General features: G+C 43.1%; 1 protein-coding gene across 2 annotated transcripts in view; it reads right to left on the bottom strand.

Annotated features, from left to right (window-relative positions):
- Positions 1-384: 384 nt before the first annotated feature.
- The window catches only part of LOC142661213 (EP-cadherin-like), a 39,070-nt gene continuing 26,045 nt past the window's right edge, over positions 385-13,409 (bottom strand). The window contains exons 7-18 of one of the 2 annotated variants that reach the window (XM_075838551.1): positions 10,117-10,261; positions 9,860-10,032; positions 9,642-9,770; positions 8,588-8,770; positions 6,080-6,324; positions 5,563-5,705; positions 3,756-3,980; positions 3,442-3,657; positions 2,204-2,334; positions 1,950-2,093; positions 1,313-1,533; positions 385-897 (exon numbers count right to left, since the gene is read on the bottom strand). In XM_075838551.1, the coding sequence (XP_075694666.1) occupies positions 1,327-1,533; positions 1,950-2,093; positions 2,204-2,334; positions 3,442-3,657; positions 3,756-3,980; positions 5,563-5,705; positions 6,080-6,324; positions 8,588-8,770; positions 9,642-9,770; positions 9,860-10,032; positions 10,117-10,261 (1,941 nt within the window). In that variant the 3' untranslated portion in view covers positions 385-897; positions 1,313-1,326. Of the gene's footprint in view, positions 1,534-1,949; positions 2,094-2,203; positions 2,335-3,441; positions 3,658-3,755; positions 3,981-5,562; positions 5,706-6,079; positions 6,325-8,587; positions 8,771-9,641; positions 9,771-9,859; positions 10,033-10,116; positions 10,262-13,409 lie in introns of both variants that reach the window. The other variant, XM_075838550.1, reaches the window with a different exon arrangement.

Genomic DNA, 13,409 nt, shown 5'->3' on the forward strand with positions numbered 1-13,409 from the left:
GGGCGAGTAGTCCCGCAGCAAGGCAGTGACACCTAGCGTTGTAGATAACTGACGCTAGGAGCCCGGCTCCCTGCAGTGTGTTCGGTCCATGAAAGAAGGCCGACGTACAGACCGTATATCATGGACTGAACACGCTCGTGTGAATCTTATCTAAAGCCTCATGCACAGCTTCCCTGCAGCGAGGTACAATCCAGCCCCAAATACTTGGGTGCTCCATATTAAGACTACAAAAACAAAAGATGAATGGAGCTGTAATATGTTGTATGCATGAGCCCTTCGACACCCAGATGACCTTTTTGTTGCTTCTACACCCAGACAGGTGAAGAACCCCTTGAAAAAAAATTATGATCCCCATTTCCCCACAAAATTTAGAGAGCAGGTTAGTAAAAACAAAGACAAAAACTTTAATAAAATGTATTTGGGTATTTTACATCAACTCTTTTTTTTGCAGTTAGAAAAAAAACACAACAATTTATTCCTATAAATAGTACACAAAATTTAAAAAAAAAAAAATCACAATATAAAAACCTGCTGTAATAACCCAAATTGTGAAGGAGAGAAAAAAAAAAAAAGGCAGATCTTTAAAAGGAAAAAAAAACAACGGTACTAAGATCTACCCTACCAAGATAATCATCTGCCATTAAGTTTGGGAAACCAAATGAAATAAGTGGTCTCTGGATAAAGAGATCCAACCGAAGCTTTATTGGCATCAATGATTTATAGCCGTAAAAAGGTGGTCATTTCTTTTCCCGCAGACTCTCCTGAGTTTAGATGGCCATCGCTAAACCTGTGCGGTGGAAAGTCTTAGTCCACGAGTCATCCCAGTGTTACGCATTTTCCATTTTCGTGTGGCCAACATCCAAAAGAAAGTCAATGGATTATGTGAAAAGAAATATCCTAGTATAAAGGAGATGGGTAGAAAGTCTTATTGGTGCAAACTCAATGTCAACATTCAGAAAAGCGTGGTAGATCAATTTCTAAAAACAAGGCAACCATGACTACGAGTACCGCATCAGTCGAACCGTCTGAGTAAAGGCACATTTGAGCCATATATAAAGGCGTATTCTAGTTCGAGAATCGCTTCAGGCACAGGATTTTGGTTCTGACCGACATTCTGGACAAACTTTGGTTTCATAACGCACATAGATTGTCAAGCAGAAAAGCCAAAAATAGCACAAAACATGCGAGTAGTGGTTCAAGGTACAATACAAGGAGGATATTCTTCAGTACCATCTAGAAATATTTTTTTTGGACCAGTGTTTAAGGCGATGTGGTAGAAGTTCTAGTTTGGACAGACTACCGAGTGTCCCACCTGTATCCAGTAAACTAGTCTTCGTCTCCTCCATACATATCTGCTAGTTTCCGGAAGCGAGGACCCCATTGGTGGAGACAGTCATAATCCTGGTCAGCGTCCGAGCTGGAAGAGTTTATGGAACTAAGAGAAGCGGCTTCAGATCCACTACCCTCGTAGTCAAAAACAAGGAGCGAGTCATATGGCGGAGCAGTTGGGTCACTATCAGCTGCATCAAGGTTCTTTAAAAGGGAAAACAGAAAATGGGAAAAATGGATTAAAAATGAAAAAACACATTAGAAAATATAAAATAAGTGTAGCTTTAAAATTAGAATTAAATGTTTGTATCACTCCAGCAGATTTAGTATCAAATTATAAAAATAGAAGAGCAAAGTCCTCCAGAACATTAGTCCGGTAATGTTCCGTCAGCTTGTTTAGAGGTAATTTCTGCTTTTAATGAGCTTGAGAATCCATTAAGCAGCTTCCCGTTATAAGAAGCCGTGGAAGCTCACTAATGTCCACTCACAGGAAATTGTCGACTAGGCAATTTAACCCTAGCAGGTAGACCCAACATCTCATCGCTGAACCCGGCATTTTTATAAGGTGTTGGGTCTACTACTTTTTACCCTACATAAAAATTCCCTCCTTCAAAACTTACCTCTTCAATGAAGTTCCCAATTTCATCAGGGTTTGAGGGTCGGGGTCTGTACTGTGGAGCAGGCATTAGGGTGGGGACCACGTCGTTCCTCATTACATCAGGTCGAGCGTCTAGTCCGCGGTGCAACTGACTCAGGTCATAATCCTAAAATTTATGGGATACCATTAGTTTAACTCTGAAGAGTTTTGGCACAGATATGGCAATCAAATACAGTACATTATTGCACCGTTCACACCAAACCCCCCCCCCCTCACCTGATCTTCCTCTCCTCCTCCCTCTTCACCATAATAGAAAATATTGTCTCTGGTCTCATCCTCCGGAAGCAACAAAGGTTCTTTTACCACCTTCTTCCTCCTTAAGAACAGCAATAGCAGCAGGATGAGGACTGTAGGGGACAAATTAGAGAAATTAAAGCAACCACCTAAGGCTGGGTTCACACGACCACATTAACGTCCGTAATGGACGGACGTATTTCGTGCGGAAGTCCCGGACCGAACTCAGTGCAGGGAGCCAGGCTCCTAGCATCATACTTATGTACGATGCTAGGAGTCCCTGCCTCTCCGTGGAACTACTGTCCCATACTGAAAACTTGATTACAGTACGGGACAGTTGTCCTGCAGAGAGGCAGGGACTCCTAGCATCGTACATAACTATTCCGGCCGAAATACGTCCGTCCATTACGGACGTTAATGTGGTCGTGTGAACCCAGCCTAAACCTTCTCCGTTGTTTTAGTCATCATAACCTTAGCAACCCTACTTTAAGGAACCAGCCTTATTAGTAAGGCCTCATTCACATCTGCATTGGATGCTCCATTGCAGATAAAGCGGAAGTTACCGAAAATGGTTTAATGGTTTCCATCGTTCATGGTTTTACCATAAAGTCAATGGTTTCCATCGACTGTCAGTTGTGTCCGTGGTGCAATGGAAGCGGTGTGTCCTGTATTTTCGTTGCTCTGCGCTTATGACTGAGAATTGGAAATACCGAATGCAGATGTGAACATTGCTTTAATTTTGAACATCCTAAATATAAGGCTGACATTGAATCCATAGTTTAGGTCACATGTCTGATCTGATCATAAACCACTGTGCATTGGTGAATACAGAGTTTCTAACTAGTGCTTCCAAATCACAGCTGTACAGTTAAATACCATTGCAAAATACAGCACTTAGGCCAGATCCACACGGGACGGAAATTATGCAGATTATCCATACGATTTGTGGTTTACACTGCCCAGCCATGTGCAAATCTCATCCACATGCTGCAGGACCTTTTTTTTTTTTTTACACTCTGATCAACCGCAGAATGAGCATGCTCTGATTTCAAAGGGAATTTTACATTTTCGATGTAGTAGGGGTGAAATCCGCACATAAAAAAGGGTGGATTTGTTGTGTAAAAATCTACTGTGTAGGTACATCAAGAAATTTTAATCAACCAACGATGGCTGAAAAAAAAACAGCAAAGGAAGCAAGTTTTAACTTTTTAACTACTTACTTAGAAGTGCGAGAACGGCTCCCAAAATGACCAGGATAATCGGCAGATCAAAACTATCTACATATTTGTCTTGACAGGAGACACTACTGCCTTCACAGTTGCATACTGTAGCATTAAGGACAGTGACCTGTGCCAAGTTCTGTGCGTCAAACATGCGAACGTACACATGGTAGTCCCCAATCTTCAGCTCTTCTTTGGGTTGGAGAAACATGGAATCTGATAACAAATATCAAAATGTTAGAGTCCCTCAAAGCCCATGAAAAACAGAGGATACTCTAGTATAGAGGTATTACACAATGCCTAAATCCACTTACTTATTCCTCTAATCTCAGCTGTCCATGTCATGTCAGAGCCATGCGTGAGCTCTACTTTATAAGGGTGGGTGTTTGGTGGAAGGTCGGCATCAGAGATTGTGAACTCATAAGGCTCGGGGCTCCGGCTGCATATGGTGAAAGCACGAGGGCTAGGAATAGGACCGTTATCATTGATATCGAGCACTTGCAGGACAAGGGTACCGGTACCAGTAGCAAAGGGAATTCCTATAAAGACAGATATACATTTTTATTTAAAGCAATATTTAGATATAGTCTGCTTTCAGATACTTGGAATGCCAAGTCAGATCCCCACTAAGGGCCTGTCCACATCAGCGTTAAGTTCCCGTTCTTGGGTTCCGTCAGAGGGACATGAATGGAAACCAAAGCTTCCGTCTGCATTTCCATTGATTTTAATGGTAATGCTTCCTTTGCAAATGGTTTGTCTGACTAGTTTCCACAAAAAACGAAAAAAAAACACGCCATTGTTTCCCCTAAAAAAACAACCACCCGGAAACCTTATGGAACGGGGACAAACAAACCATTTGCAACGGAAGCATTACCATTAAAACCAATGGTAATGCAAATGGGAGCTATTGTTTCCGTTTGCCTTTCCATTTATGGGTTCCTCCAACGGAAAGCTGCAACGGAACCCATGCTGTTGTGAACAGGCCCTTAAAGAGAAGGTGTTGTAGTTTTTTTTTTATATAATATTGCTTTTAGTATTATATGAAGATAAAATTTTATTTGTGTTCTTGTGTTGTACTTTTTTCTCTTTTACTTCTCTATGGGGGCTGCCATTTTTTCTTCATCTCTGTATGTGTCGATTGACACATACAGAGATGGAATACGGCACATACATCCCCATAGAGAATGCGAACAGGAGCCGTTCAATTCACTAGAACGTACGCTGTGTGTGGGAACGGCGCATGCGCCGCTCCCACACAGACCATAAAGGAATGTCTTTGGCAGAGCGAAATCTGGCGCCATTTTCATGTGGACCGGAAGCCGCAGCCGGACAGTAAGATGACGACTTCCTGCCATATGTTAAAGGCAGCGAAGATGCAAGGTATAGGAGCGGAGGCGGCAGGAGCAGGTAAGTTATGTTTGTGTATGTGATGTGTATATTATGTTCGTGTGATACGGTTTGCGGAGCCCTGTATCTAATCCTCCTACACTGTGCAGTCGCTCAGAAAATGGCGACACACAGTGTAGGGGGTTTGAAGATTCAACCCCCTCCTTCTCCTGGCACTAGCCAGAATAAGGGAGGGGGGGGGGGATTGTGTGAGGACACTAGAGTGAGTGTGTCTACCCCAAATTTTCAGCATAAAGCAATGAGGTTGCTTTACCACATTGCCAATGCTGCAATTTTGGGAATTGCTCCATCTAGTGGCCAGCACATGGAAATGTTATAAATTAAAATCTAATTAATAATATTTCCTGACTTGTGAAAAAAAAATTAAAAATTAAAAAATTAAAACCGTATATAAAAGTGATTCCACATTAACTGTTTAACTGAAAAAATTAATTTAAAAATTCTAGCGACACATCCCCTTTAAGAGGACAAATAAGAAAAACTCACAAGATTAAGCCCAGGCTACGAACAAAAAATGACAGCGAGCCGACAATATGACCTAAGATGGGGAACTGCCAAAGTTGCTGCCTGTGTGTGTCAGTCCTGAAGCCAAGACCAGTGTATTGTTAGATACAGAAATTAGATGGTCCAAAACTACCACATAATAAATCAGTGTAGGACTTACCTGCTGTAGACAGTTTTGGGGCATTAAAAAAAACAAAAAAAACAACTTACCATCATCAATCACCATCACAATGATCGTGTAATTATTATTCTTGACAAATTCAGACTCTCTATCCAGGTTGCCATTTCCAGTGACTATGCCAGTTTCCTCATTCACAGTGACCCAATGAGCAGGGTCATTACCAATTTTGTACCTGAATTACAAAATGAGAAATATAGGTTAAGTTGTTGTCAGGACTGCCGAACACAACACAAAAATCTATATATCAGATATATCAAATATAGAGACAGCGCCACTCTTGTCCCATGGGTATTGTCTGGTATTGCACAGTAACCCCATTCAAGTCAATTAGGCTGTCTGGTATTTGCTTCTGAGGTGCAATACCATAGTGTTGTTTTGGGAAAGAAAGCTGAGCCTCTTTCTAATCTCACGCAATTTTAACATGTAGACTGGGGTAGTATCAACCATGACCATAGATACTGAGCTCATCTGTTACTAGATTTATGAAAAAAGGTAGAAATGTTCATATTGTCCACGTCAGCATCTGCTTTAAGGTTTCTGACCTACCTGAGCCTTTGGTTCTGCTGCTTGTCGGGATCCTGGGCCACCAGAGCAGTGATCTGCTGCCCACGTGGCAAGTTTTCCGACACATTCACCAGGCTGACATGTTGGATGAAGAACGGAGCCTCATTCACATCTTCCACGTTCACAGTCACGGTAGCCGTTGACGTTGACAAAGGGACGGCAAAAGGCTCTTCATTCTTCACCGTGATCTGCAGCACAAACAGCTTCCTGGTCTCAAAATCCAAACCCTGTCGAGAGAAAGACAAGAGGTAAGAAGTAAAAACTGTTAAAACTCAAAGTAATGTCTTCTAGTTGTCACAACTGCTCAACAAAAAAAAAAAAAAAAAAAAAAAAAAAAAAAAAAAATTCATGACACCTTCCCTTTATCATATTGGTTTTGGTAGGATATTAAAATAAATTTTATTTATGTTCTTGTGTTCTACTTTACTTTTTTGTTACTTGATCCCTCCGATGGCCCAATCCTTATATCTTTTCATACACGAGAAGGATGTTGTATAGTATACAAACATCCAAAGATTTCGGGTACGTTCACACATCGCATAAATACTGCTGATTATCCGCAATGTATATCGTTGTGGAAATTCCACAGCATAATAATACAGTAGCACGAGAGTGGACGAGATCTGAACAAATCTCATCCACAATAAAAAAAATCTGCCCAAAAAATATTGATTGCGGTTTTATAGTCCGTAGAATGTTAATTTATACCGCAGAACCGCTGCTTTTCTGTTGGAGGTAAAGCCTGCAACAAATGTTGCAGCGGAAAAAGTTGTGAGTCGGCGCAAAAAACGTGACTCAAAAACCTTACTTTTTGTCAAGGCGATGCTGCGTCCCTCTGATGTCCGGCAGCCCAGCCTCCTGGGATTAAGTTTAATCCCATGTGACTGCTGCAGCCAATCACAGGATGAAACGTCACCGCAGGAGGCTGTACACAAGAGGGATGCGTCGCCAGGACGTTGGGTAAGTATAGAGTTGTTTTTTTAACATGCTTTTTACCGCAGCGGACATTCTGCCCAAAAATAAAAAATAAAAAAGGTGCTGCACAATTTGGTACTGTTTTTTTGCCTGGAATTCCCTGCAGAATCCAGGGCGGATAGGCAGTGGACTTTTACGCAGCGTATCCGCCCTGTCTGAAAATACCCTTAGGTTTCATGTACACGTTGCGGATTTTCAGCACCAAAACTACAGGTATATGCAGGTATTGCCACACCTAAGACTACATGCACAGGTTGCAGAATGTCTGCAACTAAACTGCAGGCAAAAGCCACACCCAAGTGCGTTTTTTGATGCGGTTTACATAAAGATGCAGAAATAGGTGCCGTTTTCATGCGGTGGATTTTAGGGTGTTTTTTTTAAACTTTTAGATACAATTCGCAGGCGAAAACGTGAGAAATTTACGTGCTGCGGATTGAGACACCGCAGGTCAATTTTCATGCAGAAAAATTCTGCAGTGTGTAGATTACTGGAAATCTCATTTACTTTGCTGGTACTGTATTACACGGCAGGGAAATAAGATTTGCCGCAGGAAAATACACACTTAATACGTATAGTGTGCATTTGGCCTAAAATTAGAGGATTAGTGCAATAAGTGGTAGTAAATATGTCCAATCTGCAAACAGAGATACATAGCCATAATCACTCATTAAAAGGAACAGTCCAGGAAAAAAAAAACAACTGTCTTGCCTAGTGAGGGCAGCGCACGACTTCTGTAATTTGAATCCGTGTCATGCACCGCCCCCTCCTTAGTCACTAGGCATAACCGTATCAGTTTTACCTTGAATTCTCCTTTAATGGGTCATCATTGTACCCTTGATCACGTGTAAAAAAAATAAAAAAATAAAAAATTAGAGATATATATGTATCTCTCTCTATCTCCTGGCTCCATTTTTGCCCTTATTCTAAGAAACTGATGAAATTACAAATCCCTGCAAGCATACTTTAAAATGTGACTACAATATCCTACTACATTTCCATTATACAGGCAGCGATACACATGGTACTGCAAACTTTACATCGACTGAAGACATTTCAAAACAGAATTGAGATAAATCATGTTGAATGGATTTAAAAAATAAAAATTTAAATAGACAGAAGTCAGCTGTTTATCCTGTCGGAAATAGCGAACATAATGCAATCATCTAACCACAAGCAGCTTTTGTTCAATACAATAGAGGAGTTACACACTTTGTCCACTAGGGGCAGCGTTTCAACAAAGATAACCATGCAACCTTGAATGGATCAATTTAAAGCGTTCTAATTTTTTGTTTTAATAAACATCAGCAGGGAGCGTACAGCAAGGTCACAGGCGCTAGAAAGTCAGGTGGAAGTCAGAAGATACCGGCATCACAACGGACAGAAACATAAACGACTTAAGGCAGGAGGATGAAATCAGACACCAAACAGCTCACTGTTTTGGGTTTACATTCCGCCAAACAATAAGACTCATCATAAAAACCTTGCAGCCTTCTATACGGGAGTGCTGGCACCAACCTTGACTGTCGTCAGGATTCCTTCATTGGTCTCTTTGTCTGTGGTAACGGAGAAGAAGCCCCCTTCGTTGCCTTTTATCTCGTAAACTGCACGCCATGCGGGAGAATTCACCTCGTCGTTGTCAGTGACCGACAACCTCTGAACTTCAAATCCCACTTCGTTTTCTGGCACAAGAGCGGTGTACTGGAAAGATGGAAAATGTGGATTAAAGTTACAATTTTCATGCAAGATTATTATTATTTATTTTTTTTAATTACTACTTGATCATCTTCATGTCTTCTCAGCCAACAGCCTATTTTAGGTGCAAGAAGGCTCATGCAGGTAGCAGAGCTGTGCGCACAGAGTCTATACGGCAGCGCATGGAGGCCATATGGCTCCATAGGACGGAACTGCAAAGCCTCCATGTGCTGCCGTATATATGAAGCTATCCTCCCATAAAGACAAAAAAACATATGCATCTATATGAAATTGGAGGCATAAGGAGTTAGAGCAGAGGCATCATGCACCTCTATGGTCGCCCTATTCTGGTTCTGTCCAAAAAGGAGCCATAATACAGCAGTGTACAGAATGGGTGTTTGAAGTCCATACATTCAGAGCACCATTACAGAGTGGGTGTAAGCAAAACCTGGTTGCAACACGGCAATAAATAGCGCCACTCTTGGCCATGGGCTGTGTCTGGCATTGCAGCTCATCATTCGAGTGGAGCTGAGCTGCAATACCAATCACAGTCTGTAAATTAGAGTGGCACTGTTAGCCATCCATTATAAATTAATGCATATTCCTAAATATGTGGGCTTGTAAATTTATGCAAAGGACCAATGTAAATACAATACTAAATTGTGCTGGAGGATCCATCATAAAGTATAAAATCTTATAATGTTGGCATTCACAAAAGTGCATCAAGGATAGTTCTAGGGTATTAGACACAGGAGCGAAATATTTACAATAGACAAGTTACGTCCAGTTGCATAAATAACGTCTAATGTATAAGTAATCTTTCTACCCCTTTTGTCGGTGACTACTGTATATTATAAACCTCGATATGAACTTTTACCTTCACAGGATTAAACACTGGGGCGTTATCGTTGGCGTCCGAGATTGTGATAACTGCTGTTCCAGTGGTGGACAGACCGTTACCATCCATGTCAGCAGCCTGTACAGTCAGTATATACTCTGGTACTCTCTGCAGATACAAAACTAGGGTTAGGTGGCTGACAAAAACACCTTTAGTTATTAATTGTATTAAAAAAAAAACAAAAACAAGGCACCCACCTCCCTGTCCAGTCCGGTCCCAATCACACTGATAACACCGGTCACGCTATTGATGGTAAAGAGCCCAGCCGCTGGGTCTTCAGGTTCCTGCTTTAGAATGGAATAACCAATAGCAGCATTTGATGTTTCCGGGTCATCATCATCTGTTGCAGTTACGTTCATTACAGGCGTCCCTAAGAAAGGATTCATTTATAGCCAATAAGAAACAAATATGGGATCACACAAGACAAGTGTGCAGACAGTGATGTCAGCCTCACCTGGTGGGACTCCTTCTCTGACCGATCCTCTGAACACCGGTTCTGTAAACTTGGGTCTGTTATCATTCTGGTCAAGAACTTTGATGATTATGTCCATTGGTTCCTCCACAGGCTGCCCGTTCACGGAGACCGCATGAGATTGGAGCTGTGTTGAAAATAAAAAAACAGGTGAAAAACTACTTTGGGGAGATCAGTCTTACGCCTGATGCGCACGACCGTGCCACTCGGGCAGTTTGATGGCATCAGTGGCACCCAATAGTCTTCACGGACCCATTCACTTCACCGGTGAAATCGGGTCCGTGAAAAACCATCAGAGTCTCCGATCCGAGGAAAGATAGGACATATTCTATCTTTCCTCGGATCACTGACAGGACTCGGCTGGTGCACACGGTCATGTGCACGAGGCGTTAAATTTAGACGGACTAGGTCAGGCAGGAGCGCCAGATTGGTCATATTGGCACGTGCTGTGTGATAGATTTGGTGCATCTTGCTAGTTATGTTAGACACTTCTCTTCCTTATGCCCCCACTTAGTGAAGGTTGGATTCTGGTGCAAAATTTTACTCTAAGCACAGTAAAGCTTTATTCAGACTAAAGTATAAGACGGCCGTGCGACTTTTTTTTTATGAACGACCATCACAAAGCTGCATGTAATTCTATGGGGCTATTCACACGGCCATTGTTTTAACGGACAGTCAAGGGCCCGTGAAAAATAGGACAAGTCCTATTTTGTCTGTTTTTATGGATCCCTCAATAGACTCAAGTCTGAGGGATCCGTGAAAATGGGTCCCGCACGAGTGAGAGACGTTTTTATGGATTTGACACGCTTGTCTGAATAAAGCTTAACACTAAGTGAAACCCCCTTTCTAGACACTCATCTGTCCAGTGATGTGCAAAACGTGTGTAAAAAAATAAATCTGGCGCAAGTTTTTGGGCACAAATGGAGCCAGAATTCTGGCACGTTTAGGGTAGGAACACAGCGTATTCAGGAAAGATACGCTGCCTCAAGCTGTGCAGCATATCCGCCCTAAACACCACAGGGAATGTGGCATTTTTCCGGCAGAACTTCCGCGGTGTAAAGCAGCGCCAGAAAAAATAAACACAAGAAGTTCATACTTACCCCCTCCCTCTTTTCTGCGCGCAGTCCGGCTTCCTGGGATGATGTTGCAGGTCATGTGACTGCTGCAGCCTGTGATTAGCTGCAGCAGTCACATGGGATGAAATGTCATCCCAGGAGGCTGGACTGGAGAAGCAGGGAACTCTGGGTAAGTAGAACTATTTTTTTTCTTGAGATTTTTTGCGGCGGAATGGATTTGATTACACTGCAAATGTCGCATCGCACACAACTTTGTTGCAGGTTTAAGCACCATTGAATTCTGTTGCGGGTTTTTCCATTGAAGAGCTGCGATTCCGCAGCATTAATTGACAAGCTGCGGTTAAAGAAACCACACGTCAATTTATGTGCGTTTTTTTCGGCTGCATTTCTCCGCAATATGTGGACGAGAATTGTTGAAATCTCAACCAGATTGCTGCTACTGTAATATGCTGTGGATTTTCCGCAATCAGTTGCGGAAAATCTGCGGGGTGCATTCCTACCCTTATCCTTGTTTAAGCCTCATGTAGCGCTGGCTTTCCTAAACACATTTGGATTCTGATGCCACATGGAGAAAGCCCAGTAAAAAACTGGGTCAAGATCTCTAGTTAAAATGCCCTATAGCCCAGAAGTGACCCATTTTTACTAATGTGAAGACCATAAACTGTAGAACACATGCCGAGCCCACATCATACATTAGAAACGCCCCACACACACGTGTCATGGGGTTGCCTTGACTTAAAGGGGTTTTTCCCATCCTGGACTTTTATGGAATATCCATAGGATATGCCAGAAATGTCCGATAGGTGCAGGTCCCGCACCCATCTCTTTAATGGGGCCCCGTGTCTTACCTCTTTCTTTCATTGCTCGATTGCCACTGACTGACAAAGTCTTTGGGCGTAAGGAAACAGTCAGTAAACGGGAGTTACGGAAACAGCATAGCTCAGCCATTTCCATACTCCTGACCACCTTGTCAGTGGACAGAAAGCAGCAAAGGGAGGTAGGATGGGGTCAGGGGTCCCTGTTATAGAGTTAGGTGTGGGGCCCAGAGGTGGGACCCGCATCTATCGAACATTTGTGGAATATCCTGCATATATGGCATAAATGCTCAAGAGGGGTTGTAGTAGGAGATTACAAAGACAAATCGTAGCTTTCTTGTAAAAACCTTGCCACCTATGGTCTATGAATGGTGTCTGGTATTGTATGGACTTAAATGATGCTGAGCTGCAATACCAGACAACCCCATGGACTAGAGTGGCGCCGTTTCTGGAAGAAAGCCTCCAAGTTTTGCTTATTTCATACAACCACTAAGTTTAACATGCTTACTAAGCACTTATATGTTGATTTACCTAAAGATGCCTGAGGAAGTTCCTGAATGACTGAATGTTCTGGAATATGGTATTTCTTGATACCAAGCTCTTTCCTTTGGATTCACCTACCTATTCATTTTTTTTTTACATGAACCCTTTACCTTAAATTTGGTGTGCACAGTGGCGTAACTACCGCGGTAGCAGCAGTAGCGGCTGCTACGGGGCCCGGGGCTTGAGGGGGCCCGTGCCGCCAGCCGACACGCCCACCCAAATGCCCGGTGGCGCCGCTAGCAGCCGTTATGGCTGCTACAGCGGTAGCGCCGCTACTGTGGGGCCCGCGCTGCCGAGCCTTACACAGGCCCTCTCATCATGCCTGTAGGTGTCGCTAGCACCGGAGGGGGCCCCAGTGCTAGCGGCAGCTAAATACATGTGTTAGCAATGAATGGCCGGGCATGTTCCGTGCCTGACCATCCAGTGCCTTACAATGACACTGATTGGCTAGCGGCGCGATGACATCATCGCGCCGCTTCCATGCTTGGAAGGTGCTGATTGGCGGGGCAAGTCATTCTGCCCCGCCAATCAGCGTCATTGGAGGACGCTCGTTCAGCTCCTGCAGACATGCTCAGAAGAGAGCATGTCTGCATCGCCAGTGAACAGTGTGGGAACGGGATCATGTGAGTATGCCAAGTTTATTTATTTTTTTCCCCTCAAAAATGTGAATGGCATTATCTATAATGGGGGGGGGGGGGGTCATCTTTATGTGGGCTATTATATATAGGGGGTCTATATGTGGGGCAGTAGCTACAGGGGGTCTATATGTGGGGCAGTAGCTACAGGGGGGTCTATATGTGGGGGTGTGGGCCACTATATACAGGGGGCTCTATATGTGGGC

Source organism: Rhinoderma darwinii, chromosome 9 (assembly GCF_050947455.1).
Source record: "Rhinoderma darwinii isolate aRhiDar2 chromosome 9, aRhiDar2.hap1, whole genome shotgun sequence".
NCBI classification, from domain to species: domain Eukaryota; kingdom Metazoa; phylum Chordata; class Amphibia; order Anura; family Rhinodermatidae; genus Rhinoderma; species Rhinoderma darwinii.